Source organism: Molothrus aeneus, chromosome 19 (genome assembly GCF_037042795.1).
Source record: "Molothrus aeneus isolate 106 chromosome 19, BPBGC_Maene_1.0, whole genome shotgun sequence".
In the NCBI taxonomy this organism is placed as follows: domain Eukaryota; kingdom Metazoa; phylum Chordata; class Aves; order Passeriformes; family Icteridae; genus Molothrus; species Molothrus aeneus.
Window position 1 is genome coordinate 9,899,533 of NC_089664.1, and position 12,696 is coordinate 9,912,228.

Consider the following 12,696-nt stretch of genomic DNA (forward strand, 5'->3'; position numbering starts at 1 on the left):
CCGGGGGCGGGCCGTGGCCGTTGCCATGGTGACCGGGACGCGCCGTCGGGGCCGCCATGGAGCTGGTGGGGCATCGGTACCTGGGGGGAGTCATGCGCGGCAGGTGGGGCCGGGCACAAGTGGGGACACCGGGGGGACCGGGGGACCGGGAAGGGGCACAGGGGCTGCGGGGATCCGGGAAGGGGCGGGGGGGGGGGGGGCACGGGAAGATGGAGGGCACAGCGGGGTTCGCAGGGAACACGTGGGATCGGGGGTCCGACAGGGAGGCAGGGGCGTCGCGGGCATCGCAGATGGGCCATGGGGACAAGGGAGGATCGCAGGGGGCTGCTGGGACCCGGGCGCCTGGAATTGCCACCGTCCACCCTCACCATCTCTTCCAGGATGGAAGGATTCGGCTACTACACGCTGCCGATGGGCACCGAGTACCGGGGCTCGCTGTGGGACGGGATGTTCCACGGGCAGGGCGAGCTGCGGCGCCCCACAGGCGGCGCGTACCGGGCGCTCTGGGACCGCGGGCTGCCCACGCAGGTACGGCCGGGGGCCTGCACCCCGAGGGGCCTCCGCTGGCACAGGCCGGGGGTGAAACCCGCGGATTTCCGAGCCAAGGCCGCGTTTGACCCCTCGGGGTGGGTGGGGAGAGGCTGCTGGCACCGCAGACGGGATTCCCGACAAAAGGCGAGCGGAGCCGCGCTGGCCCTGCTGCGGCTCTGCCGGTGCGACCTGGCCTTGGTTCCGTCCATCCATCATGTTTATTAAGTCTGCACTCAAACGTGTTTTGCAGGGGAAATACACTTTTACAGATGGTCTCGAATTCGAGGTGGAAAAATGGCTTTACTGCGACGGCTACGACAGAAGATTCTATACAGAAATCAGCTCTGGTTTTAAACCACCAGGTACTAAATTGCATTTGCGATCCTGAGAGTCTGGAAGGAATTAAACTAACAACTTTGCTTAAGAAAGATTAATTCAGCTACATGAGTAACATGGAGCAGAAATGCTCTGGCTAATTTCATCCAAGCCTGAGATGCTGCCAGGAGAATGTGGACAGCACCTTCCACCAGCACAGCCTGGGGTGCAGCTCTGCACCCACCGCGCTCTCCTGGGGCAAGACAGGCCTTTATCATCTGCAGCTTTTGACATCCTGATTAACCCCTTCATACCATTCACCCTCACTGCCTCAGCAGGGTGCTTTTGATACAGAGAAGTCCAGCAAAAGCAATTCGTTTGCATCCAGGGCAAATGAAGTTTCAAGCATCTGGCCCACGTAGCTTTTTAGAAGACACCAAAACAGATGTTTGTGTTCAGTCTATATTTTTGCTAAACACTTTTATAATGTTATTTATTTTAGTCAAAAGTTGGGTTTATAAAGGAAAAAAGTGAGTAAAGTCTGTAATTTAATACACACAATACATAGAATATTTTAGTGATGACATAGAGTTCTGTGAAGCCAGCGATTCTCTCCTGGCCCCATTTTGGATTTTAGGGTTGGACTTGTAATGTTAACTTGGTGGGCTGAATCACAGGGCTGTGAATGAGGAAATCAAAGTGATTGTTTTTTATCACACAATCTTTGCGTGTGCATTTTTCCATTTTCATTTTCCCCATCTGCAAAATTGATGAAATGTTTTACAAAATTTATTGTGAGGTAACTCTGTTATTTTTATAGCAAACACCATGGAGATGTATATTAGTTATCTTGATCAAAGGCATAAATTAAAAAAAAAAAATCAAACCATGTTTTTCCCCTTCAGGCATTGCTCAGCTTACAAATCTGGATCCTCCCAAAATAATCCCAAAAGGTTGTTATGACTGTGGTGATGGATTCTATAACCCCAAAACCAGAATAGTTGTTGACTACAAACGCAAGTTTCTGAGAAATGCAGGTATGATTTAACTTCTTCTGCCAGGTAAACTAAGAAGGGTTTATTATATCTTCTAGGCTGCCTGATTAAAGCCAAAATATAAACAACTCCATGACTTGGTTCTATTATCACTGAGCTAAAATATCTTTAACTTATTTATTTTATCAGTGATTTATGTATCCCCAGAGCTGTACAAATCATATTTTGCAAAATTACAATGAAGTATTCCCAAGCATATATGAATAAATATGTTTTATTACCATTTGGTATGTTAATCTCAGAAAAATCTTCAGTCTCTCCTGTTATGATCTCAAGCAAGGGAGTGGTTGTGAGGGGCACATCACTGATCCTGAAAGCTGAAAAGCTCCATGTTGTCAAGCAGCAAAGTGCTAAGCATGTGCTCATCTCTACATGCTGGAATAGTCCAGTTTATTAAAACGAGTCTGGGTCTTACCTTCCTGAAAGGAAGCCTTCACCTTGGAGAGCTGTGTTTGGAGTAGAGTCTGGCAAATACACAGATAGGTCCTCAAATTAATAAACCTTGGGGAAAATGAGTTCTTACCAAGCCAAAAGAGAAACTTTTCAAATTAAAAGCCACAGAAGATTCCCAAACAGTTGACACTGAGATAACTAAAAAAATGTAATCTGACCTGAAAAAAACCCTGCCTTGTGTTCTGGCTATTTAATCTTTGTTTTTATCACCTTTTCAGTGCAGAGGGTTTTAAAATGAAACTGATTTCTGAAAACAGCCACCCACCACGCTTTTTCTTTTTTTTTTCCTCAAATGTCCAAATTGCAAAACCTCTTTTTTTTTTTTTTTTTTCTAAAAACCAGAACATTTCATTTTCAGTGTGCTACAGTTTAACAGTTTTGTTGCTTGGAAACTCCATTTTTCAGCAAATTTACTATTTGTTGTAAAAAAATTCTGCTCCGCTCTACTTTCAAGAGCTTTTGTGAGTGTGCACTGTGATATTGGAGGAGGGAAGTGGGGAGGGGTTAAATGAATTGGAGATACCATCTGCTATAAAATATACCCTGTGATACATGGCCTGTTTTATAAACGTTGAATAAAAACTGATCTAGATTATTACAAATGGCATTGATCCAAAATACTGGAATGCAGTGGGCCTACTGATGAGGAAGATAAGCAACATGCTTTCCAAAAACACAGGAACCTACACAGATTAGTACAGGAGGGAACGCCTTGGAATTCAATTTATTGTTTTTTAATCTGTTCTTTGAACTCATTGTCCTTTATGACATTTATCTCAAGCCCTACAAATTATACCAATCAATACTGGCCCAGCAGCGCAGCGTGCGGCCTGCCAGAGCGCTGGAGATGGGCTTGGTGTGGCCCTTCCAGCCAGGCCTGCACACAAAGTTCAAGTTGTTGATGTGAGGGTGAAGAAGGAATGTGTCATGTAGGCCAGACCCTTCCTCTCAAGAACATGAACACAATTGAAAAGCCCGGCACTTGTTCAACATCAGAGGAACTCCTGCCGCCCCAGGAGAGATGATTCAGGGCACAAGGCCACTGAAGCAAAGAGAAATGAAAAAAATGAAAAAAAAAACCCCAGCTGTAAGCAGAAGAAACTGAGGAAGAGGCTGAGATGACAGGGAACAGATCCAGAATTACTCCATTATAGGTTGGGCAGGAAAGAGCAGGAAAACCTCCAGGCTTCCAGCCAAGTCTTGAAAGCATCAAAAGCAGATGGTAGGAAGCATTCAGGAAGTTCTTACAACAGCTTGACAGGTTTACCAAAATGACACTATCTGCCTCAGCCCTGGCAGCAGGCTTCAGAATACTCCAGTGCTCACCTTTCACCCCGGCCCTATTCTGAAGTGATTGCTGATTGTTCCTGGGCTGTTTGAGGGATCCCTGAGCCTGGCACGGCCTTGGCCCAGCCTGGCACAGCCAGGTACAGCTCCAGAGCAGGGCAGAGCATTCCTCTGGAAACTCCTGAGCCTGGCACGGCCTTGGCCCAGCCTGGCACAGCCAGGTACAGCTCCAGAGCAGGGCAGAGCATTCCTCTGGAAACTCCTGAGCCTGGCACGGCCTTGGCCCAGCCTGGCACAGCCAGGTACAGCTCCAGAGCAGGGCAGAGCATTCCTCTGGAAACTCCTGAGCCTGGCACGGCCTTGGCCCAGCCTGGCACAGCCAGGTACAGCTCCAGAGCAGGGCAGAGCATTCCTCTGGAAACTCCTGAGCTCGCTGGCAGCTCTGCTCCAGGGAGATGAGAGGATGGGGAGCCCCAGGGAGGCTCCTGAGGAGCCTGGCCAGCCCTGCTTTCCCCAGCTCCGAGGTCTGATCCTCATTTGCTCGCAGAGCTCTCGCTGCTGGAGCAGCAAAGGCCCCTCCTGAAAACATCAGCAGGCCCGGGGAATGAAATGACAGCAGCAGCTTTGTTATAGTTTTTATCTAGCAAACTTTTCCAAATTCTCATTACAGCCTCGCAGTTATTACTCCGTCCCTAAACCTCTGTTTCCTTGGGGATGCTCAAATTTCTCTTGGTTCTCCATGTGTTCTTCAAGCTTTTCTTTTTGCCAGTATTGCGAAGTACGTGAAATTGAGCGCATAAATAAGAATGGGAAGGCTCATTTGTAAGAAGATACCTTGTTTATTTTTAATAGATACAGGGACCAGGCTCCTGTTTCACCAGGAGTATTCCTCTTGGTTTTTTTTCCCCCAGAAATAGGACTCCTGGCACTTTGTAACAGAGTTTAGTCAATAGAAAGATCGGAAGATTTCCCAGTTTTTCAGTGAAAAGTAGAAACTACAAGACATTATTTTTAATGCAAAGCAGAGAGGTACAAGAAGAGCTGTGACAGTCAGATTTTAGGCCCTCTAAATATCGGAAAATACCAACAAAAAAAGGAATTTTTTTATACTGAGATGGAAAAGATCTCAGCAGATTGCCTAGGTCACCTGTCTTGATGAAAAGCAAAGATATTTCTGATGAAAATTGCCTTGTTTCTCCTGTGGTTTTCACAGGGATGGGTTAAATAATATAAAATATGCTTTTCTTCATTCTAATATGAGAATATTTATTCTACTATTTTCATATTTCTTCTTGAGGTTTAATTAGTATGGTGCATAGGGGAGCTTCCTGTAGTGCAGTCAGTATTACCTGAAATATATTTGGACCTCTTCCTATAAATCAAGAGCAGAAAGACACAAAATCTGCCTTTTCACTCAGAGCTCAGGCAGGGAACTGAATTAAGAGCAGGATTAGGCCTAGAAGACCAGGACAAGTGTCTTATTAGGAGGGGGCTTGGTGTTGCTGCAGTCCCAAGCCAGCCAGCAATCAGCATTTCTACAAGCCTGAAAGTCTCGTGAAAAGCAGCAGGAAAAATCCTGCTGCTCCAGGAATCATTATGAGCTGAAAAGGTCAAGATTCAAGAACATTATTTTCGTGTAGTTTAGAGAAGTCTGGGGTTAGAACATCTGAGGTTGTGAGGCTGGCCCAACTCCCCAGGCAAGGGGACAAAGCCATTTGAATTCTAAGCCTTATTAATCACAGACTTACAGATTCCTTATGTTGTTACCTTGGGATGGAGAACTCATGCTTGGTCTGAAAGATCTGAGAGGCACAAATATTTTGGACAGTTGGCAATGATGTGTTCAACCATTTCAGATTTATCCAAATACACAAATCCATGAGAGAAATCTCTACATTTGGACTTTTTTTCCCTCACGACTCAGATCTGACTTGCACCAAGTGCTTTTTGGGAAATGTAGACTTTGACTTGTCTGAAAAATGCAGTTGAGAAACAGCCATAACCACTCAATAATCGCTCAGGGTAATATTTCTATACCTACCCTCATGTACCCCAAATACATGCAGATGTTTGCGTGCTCTTTCTCAGAAACTACTGGAGAATTGGGTGTGGGATGAGGACCTGGCAATTTTTCAGGCCTGGAGTATTTCTGGAAAAAAGACAGCAAATTTAACTTCGAGTCAACTGCAGTGCAGGAAAAAAGATTGACTGCACTGAGGGATCATGCACGGAGCTTTATTCCCTGTTCTTCTTTGAAATTGCCCATTCTGATGATGGAGGGAGGGGATGAACAGCCTGATCCCAGGCTAGTCCCCCAGTCATTGCCTAAGAATGTAGAGTTGTTTTGGCAGATGCCCTGTGCAGGGAGAGGAAAGCCCCAGCAATACACATACAGAGGGAATATAGTATTTTTGTTCGAATGAATTTAGCTTCCCATAGATTTAAATGTCTACTTATAAGGCAAGACCATTTAATCTTTTGTACATTTGTTTCTTTTTTATTTGACTTAAGATACTGAATTTAGATGAGGTTTTAGTTCCTACATATTGAAACTCTTAAAAGCTCTTCAAATAATTGTTCTTTGGATACTTGTTAGGCTAAAGAAATCAGTTTTGATCGGCAGTAAAAGTTCATGCTATTTTAAGTGCAATGCTATAGCTATTTTCTGTTGTATATTTAATCATTTTGAATTATATGTCATGTAAAAGATTTTAGCTCTGGGGCATTTGCCAGATGGCTGATTCTGCATTTCACACAACAAAAGAAATAATGTTTGTGTAAAGCTCTTAAAAATAGTTGGTAATCAGTATATTCTACAACGAATAGGATCCAGACCTGTTTGGAAAAAAACCCCAGCTTTTGCAGAAATTAATTTAGAGGATTTGGTCTCTACCTCTGGGCTCTGAACAAAACAAATTGTGTCTATTGTTTGCTGATTTTGTAACATTTAACAAGTTAACTGGATTGTAAATTTTACTCATTTTTATGTTAAATGCCGTTTATTGCAATCCATTGATCTTTTTCTCTTTACTTTGGCTGACAAACTTATTTCTGAAAGCAGGGTTGTAAAGCAGAGAGCCAATGCTGCTCTCCCTTTACACAAGCGGAGCATACGAATGTGAGTAGCCCTTTGCTTTTCTTGCAACAGCTGCAGTGTTTGTCCTTTTTACTGCTAGTTCCTCCTTCTGGCCTCTTTGATTCATATTCCTCCAAAATACCACTGCAAAAAAATATTTTTTCTCTCTGCCATGGCATTCAGCTTTTTCTCTTTGCCCACAAGGCTCTACAGAGCTACCTACAAATTCACCCTCAAATTCACCTTCTGGTCTTGTCTCCTCCATCTCCCAAATACCTTTTTTCCCTTGGATCTAGTTCCAGGACATAGGTTTTTAGCCACATTTATACAATTCCAGTTTTTTGGTACTTTCTTTCCAGACTCTGTGGTACCCAAAAGCTTTGGAAAATATTACATCCAGAAGCAGTTCAGAAATTGTTTTATAACTCTTTGATCTGGATCTTCAAAGTGTCACTTATCTACCTCTTCCTACTTTGTTAGTTAGATAGCTTTTGTTCCAATGTCAGAGCTCTGGATCTAAATAATCCCCAATGCTTAACAAATAAATTAATTGAGGAGCCAGATCTCAGCAGGAGGAGAGGCACAACCCTGGCAAGTGTCACAGTGGGACTGCTGAGTGGGCAAGGCAAATGGCTGGGCAGTGAAGATGGCAGAGAGGAATCGAATCCACTTCATTTCAAATGACACTCCCAGACTCCTACGAGAAGTTGAGGGGGTTTTCTTACCCTTTTTTTTAGCTTACTCTACCCTAAACACTTTTTAAAATGTTAGGCCAATTTTCCTACCTATCATATGCTCTTTTTGTATCTTTTTATATAGAAATGTGTGAAGATCAAGCACATTTGGATGCCATTGCAAAATTACTATATATGTCTTTCACAGTGTCAAAATCTGCTCAGGTGACAGACAGAGACACTTGGAGCCTTCTCATCTGAGCAATCAAGCACATTCTTAGATTAAATTTGGCTTACATGTTTTAATCTGAAACATCCTTCATTCAGCAAAATAGATTATGAACCAACATAATTTATATTCCAGGTTCTAGCCAGCAGAGATAATATTAACATTTGCATCATGGTGGAAGTTACTACAGTAATTTCAGTAGCTATAGCTTTTGCAGATATATTGTTCCTTCTGGTTTCCTGGCCTTATCTTTTTGAAAATTGTGGAAGTTTCAGTTCCAAAGAGTGGCATGCCAAGAATAACACCTTTGTTTGGGTGCTAACCATCCTATTGTGAATCCATTAAATAGGTTACACACAACCTTATAGGCACTTACATTCAATATACAGCTCATGTGAAAACAACTTTTACAAGAGATGGAAAGTTCATTTGGGGGCCATTTTGGAATGACAGTAATTAAAAGAGAATGGAAGGGTGAGAATTTGTGGGTGGAAGCAAAGGTTAATTGAAAACATATTTTCCATTTTCTTGCCAGCCTTGATGTTGGTGGGGTCAGGTGCAGTAAGGAAAGGGGTGCTAGGGACCCGGAGGGGGCAGTGGAAATGGGAGGGCTGTGCCAGGCAGAGCCCATGGCTGAGATGCTATCACAGCTCACAGTGATTGTGCAGTGGAAGAACATGATGAACTGCTCTGCGGGTGCTGGGAGGAGTCAGGGATGTGAAAGAATTCCGTGATATTGTTGTTTACAATGGGCTGCGTGTGCTTAGCCCTCTGCAAAGCGGGGAGGAAGCTCAGCTGCTGCTGGAGGATGGTGTGCTGTAAACACAGACCATCCAAACACACCCCTCAGACCGTGGGCAGCTCTGGGCAGGGCTGGGCTCAGCAGTGCCAGGGCTCCCAGTGCTCCCTGTCCCGCTGGTGGCACATCCCAGGGACACCAGCTCCGCTCCTGGGCTCTCAGAGAGCTCACACAGGGGTGACCCCACTCTCATCTCACTCTCTGCCTCCCCTCCTGGTCTCTAACAGAGCTCACACAGGGGTGACCCCCACTCACATCAGGTCCCAACCTGCCCTTGGGCAGGGGAGGGAGCCACGGATCTGAGTTTCAGAGTGCACAGCCTCTGAGACATGAGGAACACATCCACTGCCAAGACCTAACACAGTCAGATAAGGTTTTTAAGGTGAACAATGTCGTTTTTTCCCCTGTTCAAACCACTGGGGATTCTAATTTTAGCAAACTTCTAGGTGGTTTCCTGGGAAAGCAATAGTTAAGAGAAGCCTCCATGACAATTCTGCCAGTGCTGTCAGTCTCAGCTCTGTGCCATGGCAGGCACCTAAGCATGCAGAGTCCTCAGAAGCCTCTCACAGCTGAGGTTTCCATAAGCAACCCAGAAACATGATAGTTAAAAGCAAATAATTCTAAACTTTGCAATATGCATTTAATATAGCAAGATTAAACGCACCTAAATTACAGTGTGTTCTCATGTCATCCCTTGGAAGCACCCTGAAGCAAGGCCACCCTGAATTTTCAGCTGTTTCTAATCCCAGCTGAGAGATAAATCTGGAGTGTGGTATTTGGGGAAATCTCTTCTGCCACTACTTTTAGCCTGAACGTTGGAAAGGAGGCAAGTGGTTTCATTTTGCAGAGAGCAGAAATCCACTGATTTACATGGGCTGAGCTTTGAGCTCACTGTGGAACACACCTAACAGTGGCTGTGACACCTGTTTGGACTTTGCCAGCATTTGGAACTTCCCCTCAAGCCTCCCAAAACAAGGCAGAAACTTGCCAGGCAGTATTTGGTGAGAAGATAAAATTTTGAAATGGGCTGCTTAGAGGAACCCATTACAGCCTCAGCTTTAGCTGGGTCTTGTTTACCTAAAGAGGCTCCCCAGAGTGACCTGTTGGGTGTGGGGACAGTGAGATCAGGACACTTCCCCCCTGCTTAATCACCTTTTGTGGGCTGATGCTGTTTCTGGGCACCAGTGGTGCAGGTGGCTGCCAGGGCTGGCTCCCTGTGCCTCTGCCTGCTCGATGAAAACAGCCTGAATTAATCACCAAAATGACAGAGAGCTGTCCCAGCGTGGGCTGGCTGAGGAGCTCACCCACAATATTCAAGATATATTTAGTGGGTGCTAGAAACTGATCTCATTTTTGATTGAGACACAAGGAAATAATTCAAGAGCTCATCCATTACAATCTTTTGCTGTTTCAGTTTCAAGATTCCAATAATATGTGATTATAATAATGATAATTCACTGACTTTGGAAGAAATAAAATGGGTAACATTTACTAACTGCACAGGGATACACCAGATTGCAGTGAAATGCTCAGACAAAGCTTTTCCCCTTTACCTTCAAACACCAGCATGGTTAGTCCTCTTTCAGCAAAGTCTGTTCCATCAGTGTTTATTCTACTGAGGAAAATCTAAAAAAATGGATAAACTTTAAAGATAAATACACAAAATTCAGCACACCACATGAAGAACCCCATTCTACCTAATTGTGCACAGGGTGATAATTTAGCACTGATTAAAGAGTTTGTATTTTTTTCAAATCTTTTTTAAAAGGAAAATTACTTCTGAAGGTGAAGATGTGCTTAGACAATCATATTAACATATTCAAACAATTGTAATTTGCAAAATAGTAATTACAACTCACTATCTGGTAGCATTAATCAAACTTCAAGGTTTAATTCCATTTTAAATATTGATGAAATGTGATTCTCCAATCTAACCCTGGTGTTGCAGGGTTATGGAAGCAGCCAGTGGCAGAAAAAGAGGAACGTGTAGTTAACAAGCAGCTGCCACAAAGAAGGATCGGCATCTGTGATTTAAATTGTTAGCTGCACAGTCAGGTAGAGTGTAAAAAGGGTAGTCAAGAGGCTGTTAAGTCCATTGCTGCCAATTACTAACAATCAGGGAGGAGCTTTAAGACTTGTTCAGTACAATAAACCCAGTTTGTCTTGTTTCAGGGGTTACTACTGAAGAGGTTGCAGCTGCACTGATTCAAATAGCCCTAAAACTACAGTAATTATCAACCAGTCTTCTTTAGTGTAGCAAAAGTATGTTTTACCATAGCTTAACTCTTTACATTCTAATATTTCCCTGCCTCCTCTCCCATAGCCAGCCCTGGAGCCATTCTCATCCCTGGGCTGTGGTTCTTCTTCCTAGCCTGGAGCAATTCTTTCATTTCCCCTTACCTAGACTGAGGAGCAGCTGTACATCACACTGGGCTGGGTGGCAGTTCTAGGGATTTACTTCATGTTGAGTCATCCCATCCATTTTTCCTTTTCATGCACAAAGTTGAAATTCACATCTCTCGTTCAGTTTTTACATCTGGTTAAACTCCATGCAGGTTAAGCAGGGCTTATGAACATGTATTTAATTTGCACAGGATTGGATCACAAACCAAGACATTTTGGAATCAGTCTGGCAGGCCAAGATCCTGGGAGTGACTTGTCCTGGGTGCTTTCCTAGGAAAGCAGGAAATCCCAGAGTGCAGAACGAGACAATCTGGGCAAACCAGGGGCATGCTGGAAACCTGTGAAGCCAAGTTAGCGTCTGCCATTCTTTGTGCTGAAGCCCTTGATGCTCAGCTGAGTGAGCACTGCCAAGGGCTCAGTCAGACTCAGGCTGGTTATTTCCAGCACTCAGGTGAGCCAGGTGTGCCCAGCTGCCAGCCAGACATGGTGATGCACAGCATCTCTAAGTTTTCTTATTCCTTCACCATGACAGAAACAGACAAAAGTTTCCTTTGCATGCAATTATTACAAGCTCAGTTAAACTATCTTTTTTTTAGTTAAGGCAATTCCAGCTAAAACCAGGGAGCCACACAGAGTGGACAATATCTGTCACAGGCAAGGCTCACGTGATTCATCTCAACCACCTCGTGCATAGAACAAAAGCCAGCACATTGATTATGGCTTGGATGTTGTTTTTAAGAAAGCTGAAGGACCACATTTGCATTCCTGTTGCAGCCCTCGGTGGAATCTGCCTGTGAGAATTGCATGGTCTTTAAGCAAGATTCTGTGCTCATGTTTTTAATTTCCCTTTTAGCATATTTTTTTCAGCATCTATTTTCACCTACTTTACACCCAAATTAGAAATGTGCCATTAACAGGATATTTTGTTATGGATCTGTGGATCTCTAAGGAATAAAAGAAAAAATCAGTGGAACACAGAAAGAGCTGAACTTAGCTATTTCATCCAAATGATGACTATTTTGCAGTCATTAAAGCAAGCACCTTGGCACCATTCCTGCCTGCACCAGGGTGCCAGCAGAGCTGGGTGTGAGCAGCACCTCAGGTGTGCACCCAACTCGCAGCCAGCAATGAGAGAAAAGGGGGGGCAGCATGGAAAAAAAAAAAAAAAGGGAATAAAAAAGAAAAGACAAAGCTTGATTCACAAGCCATCACAGTCAGGATTAACCCCCAAACTTGTGCATCTGAATTTGTCACATACCCCTCTGGAAACTTCTTAACCTAACACTTCATTCCCAGCACCTTCCTACCCTTTGCATTTCAAATGCTCCTCTGTCACTTCAGCATAAAGGTACAACTCCACAATCAAAAATCTCCACGAAAATCTGACTCCTAGAGAAGCAACATGCTTCTTTCTCCATTTTGTTTGACCTGCCTAGGCAGGGTGCTCAGCAGGGGGAAAAAATGGGACCGTGATGGTCCCAGGGGTCACAGCCCCTCGGCTCCATCCTCCTCCCAGTCATCTGCTCCTGTACGTAACAAGGGCTGCCACGAACCCTCAAAATTCAGATTTTTACACACATCACAAGCAGCTAATATGAATTTGTTAAGACAGTGGTAAACACAAGAAGCAACTCGAATATATTTCATTTGTATAAAAATAAATACAGGTATTGTTGTAAGTAATACTTTGATTTTTTTTTTTCCCAAGGCTTTTTGAAGTTTGTTTTTCCTGGTTTAATACACAGATCTCTTTTCTCCTACACAAACACAAAGGAAAAGGCTGCAGAACAGTTTTTGGAGACAAGACAATTTAAATCCCTGAAATTAAGAAGCCACAACTTAACATTCACCAAGCTATTTTTTTGTAAATCACG

At 44.0% G+C, this 12,696-nt stretch overlaps 1 protein-coding gene across 2 annotated transcripts in view; it reads left to right on the top strand.

The window, feature by feature from the left end:
• Positions 1 to 15: 15 nt before the first annotated feature.
• The window catches only part of MORN5 (MORN repeat containing 5), a 14,786-nt gene continuing 2,105 nt past the window's right edge, over positions 16 to 12,696 (top strand). Inside the window, exons 1-4 of one of the 2 annotated variants that reach the window (XM_066563111.1) lie at positions 16 to 103; positions 381 to 528; positions 782 to 893; positions 1,752 to 1,883. In XM_066563111.1, coding sequence (XP_066419208.1) covers positions 57 to 103; positions 381 to 528; positions 782 to 893; positions 1,752 to 1,883 — 439 coding nt within the window. In that variant the 5' untranslated portion in view covers positions 16 to 56. The remainder of the gene's footprint in view (positions 104 to 380; positions 529 to 781; positions 894 to 1,751; positions 1,884 to 12,696) is intronic. The other variant, XM_066563112.1, reaches the window with a different exon arrangement.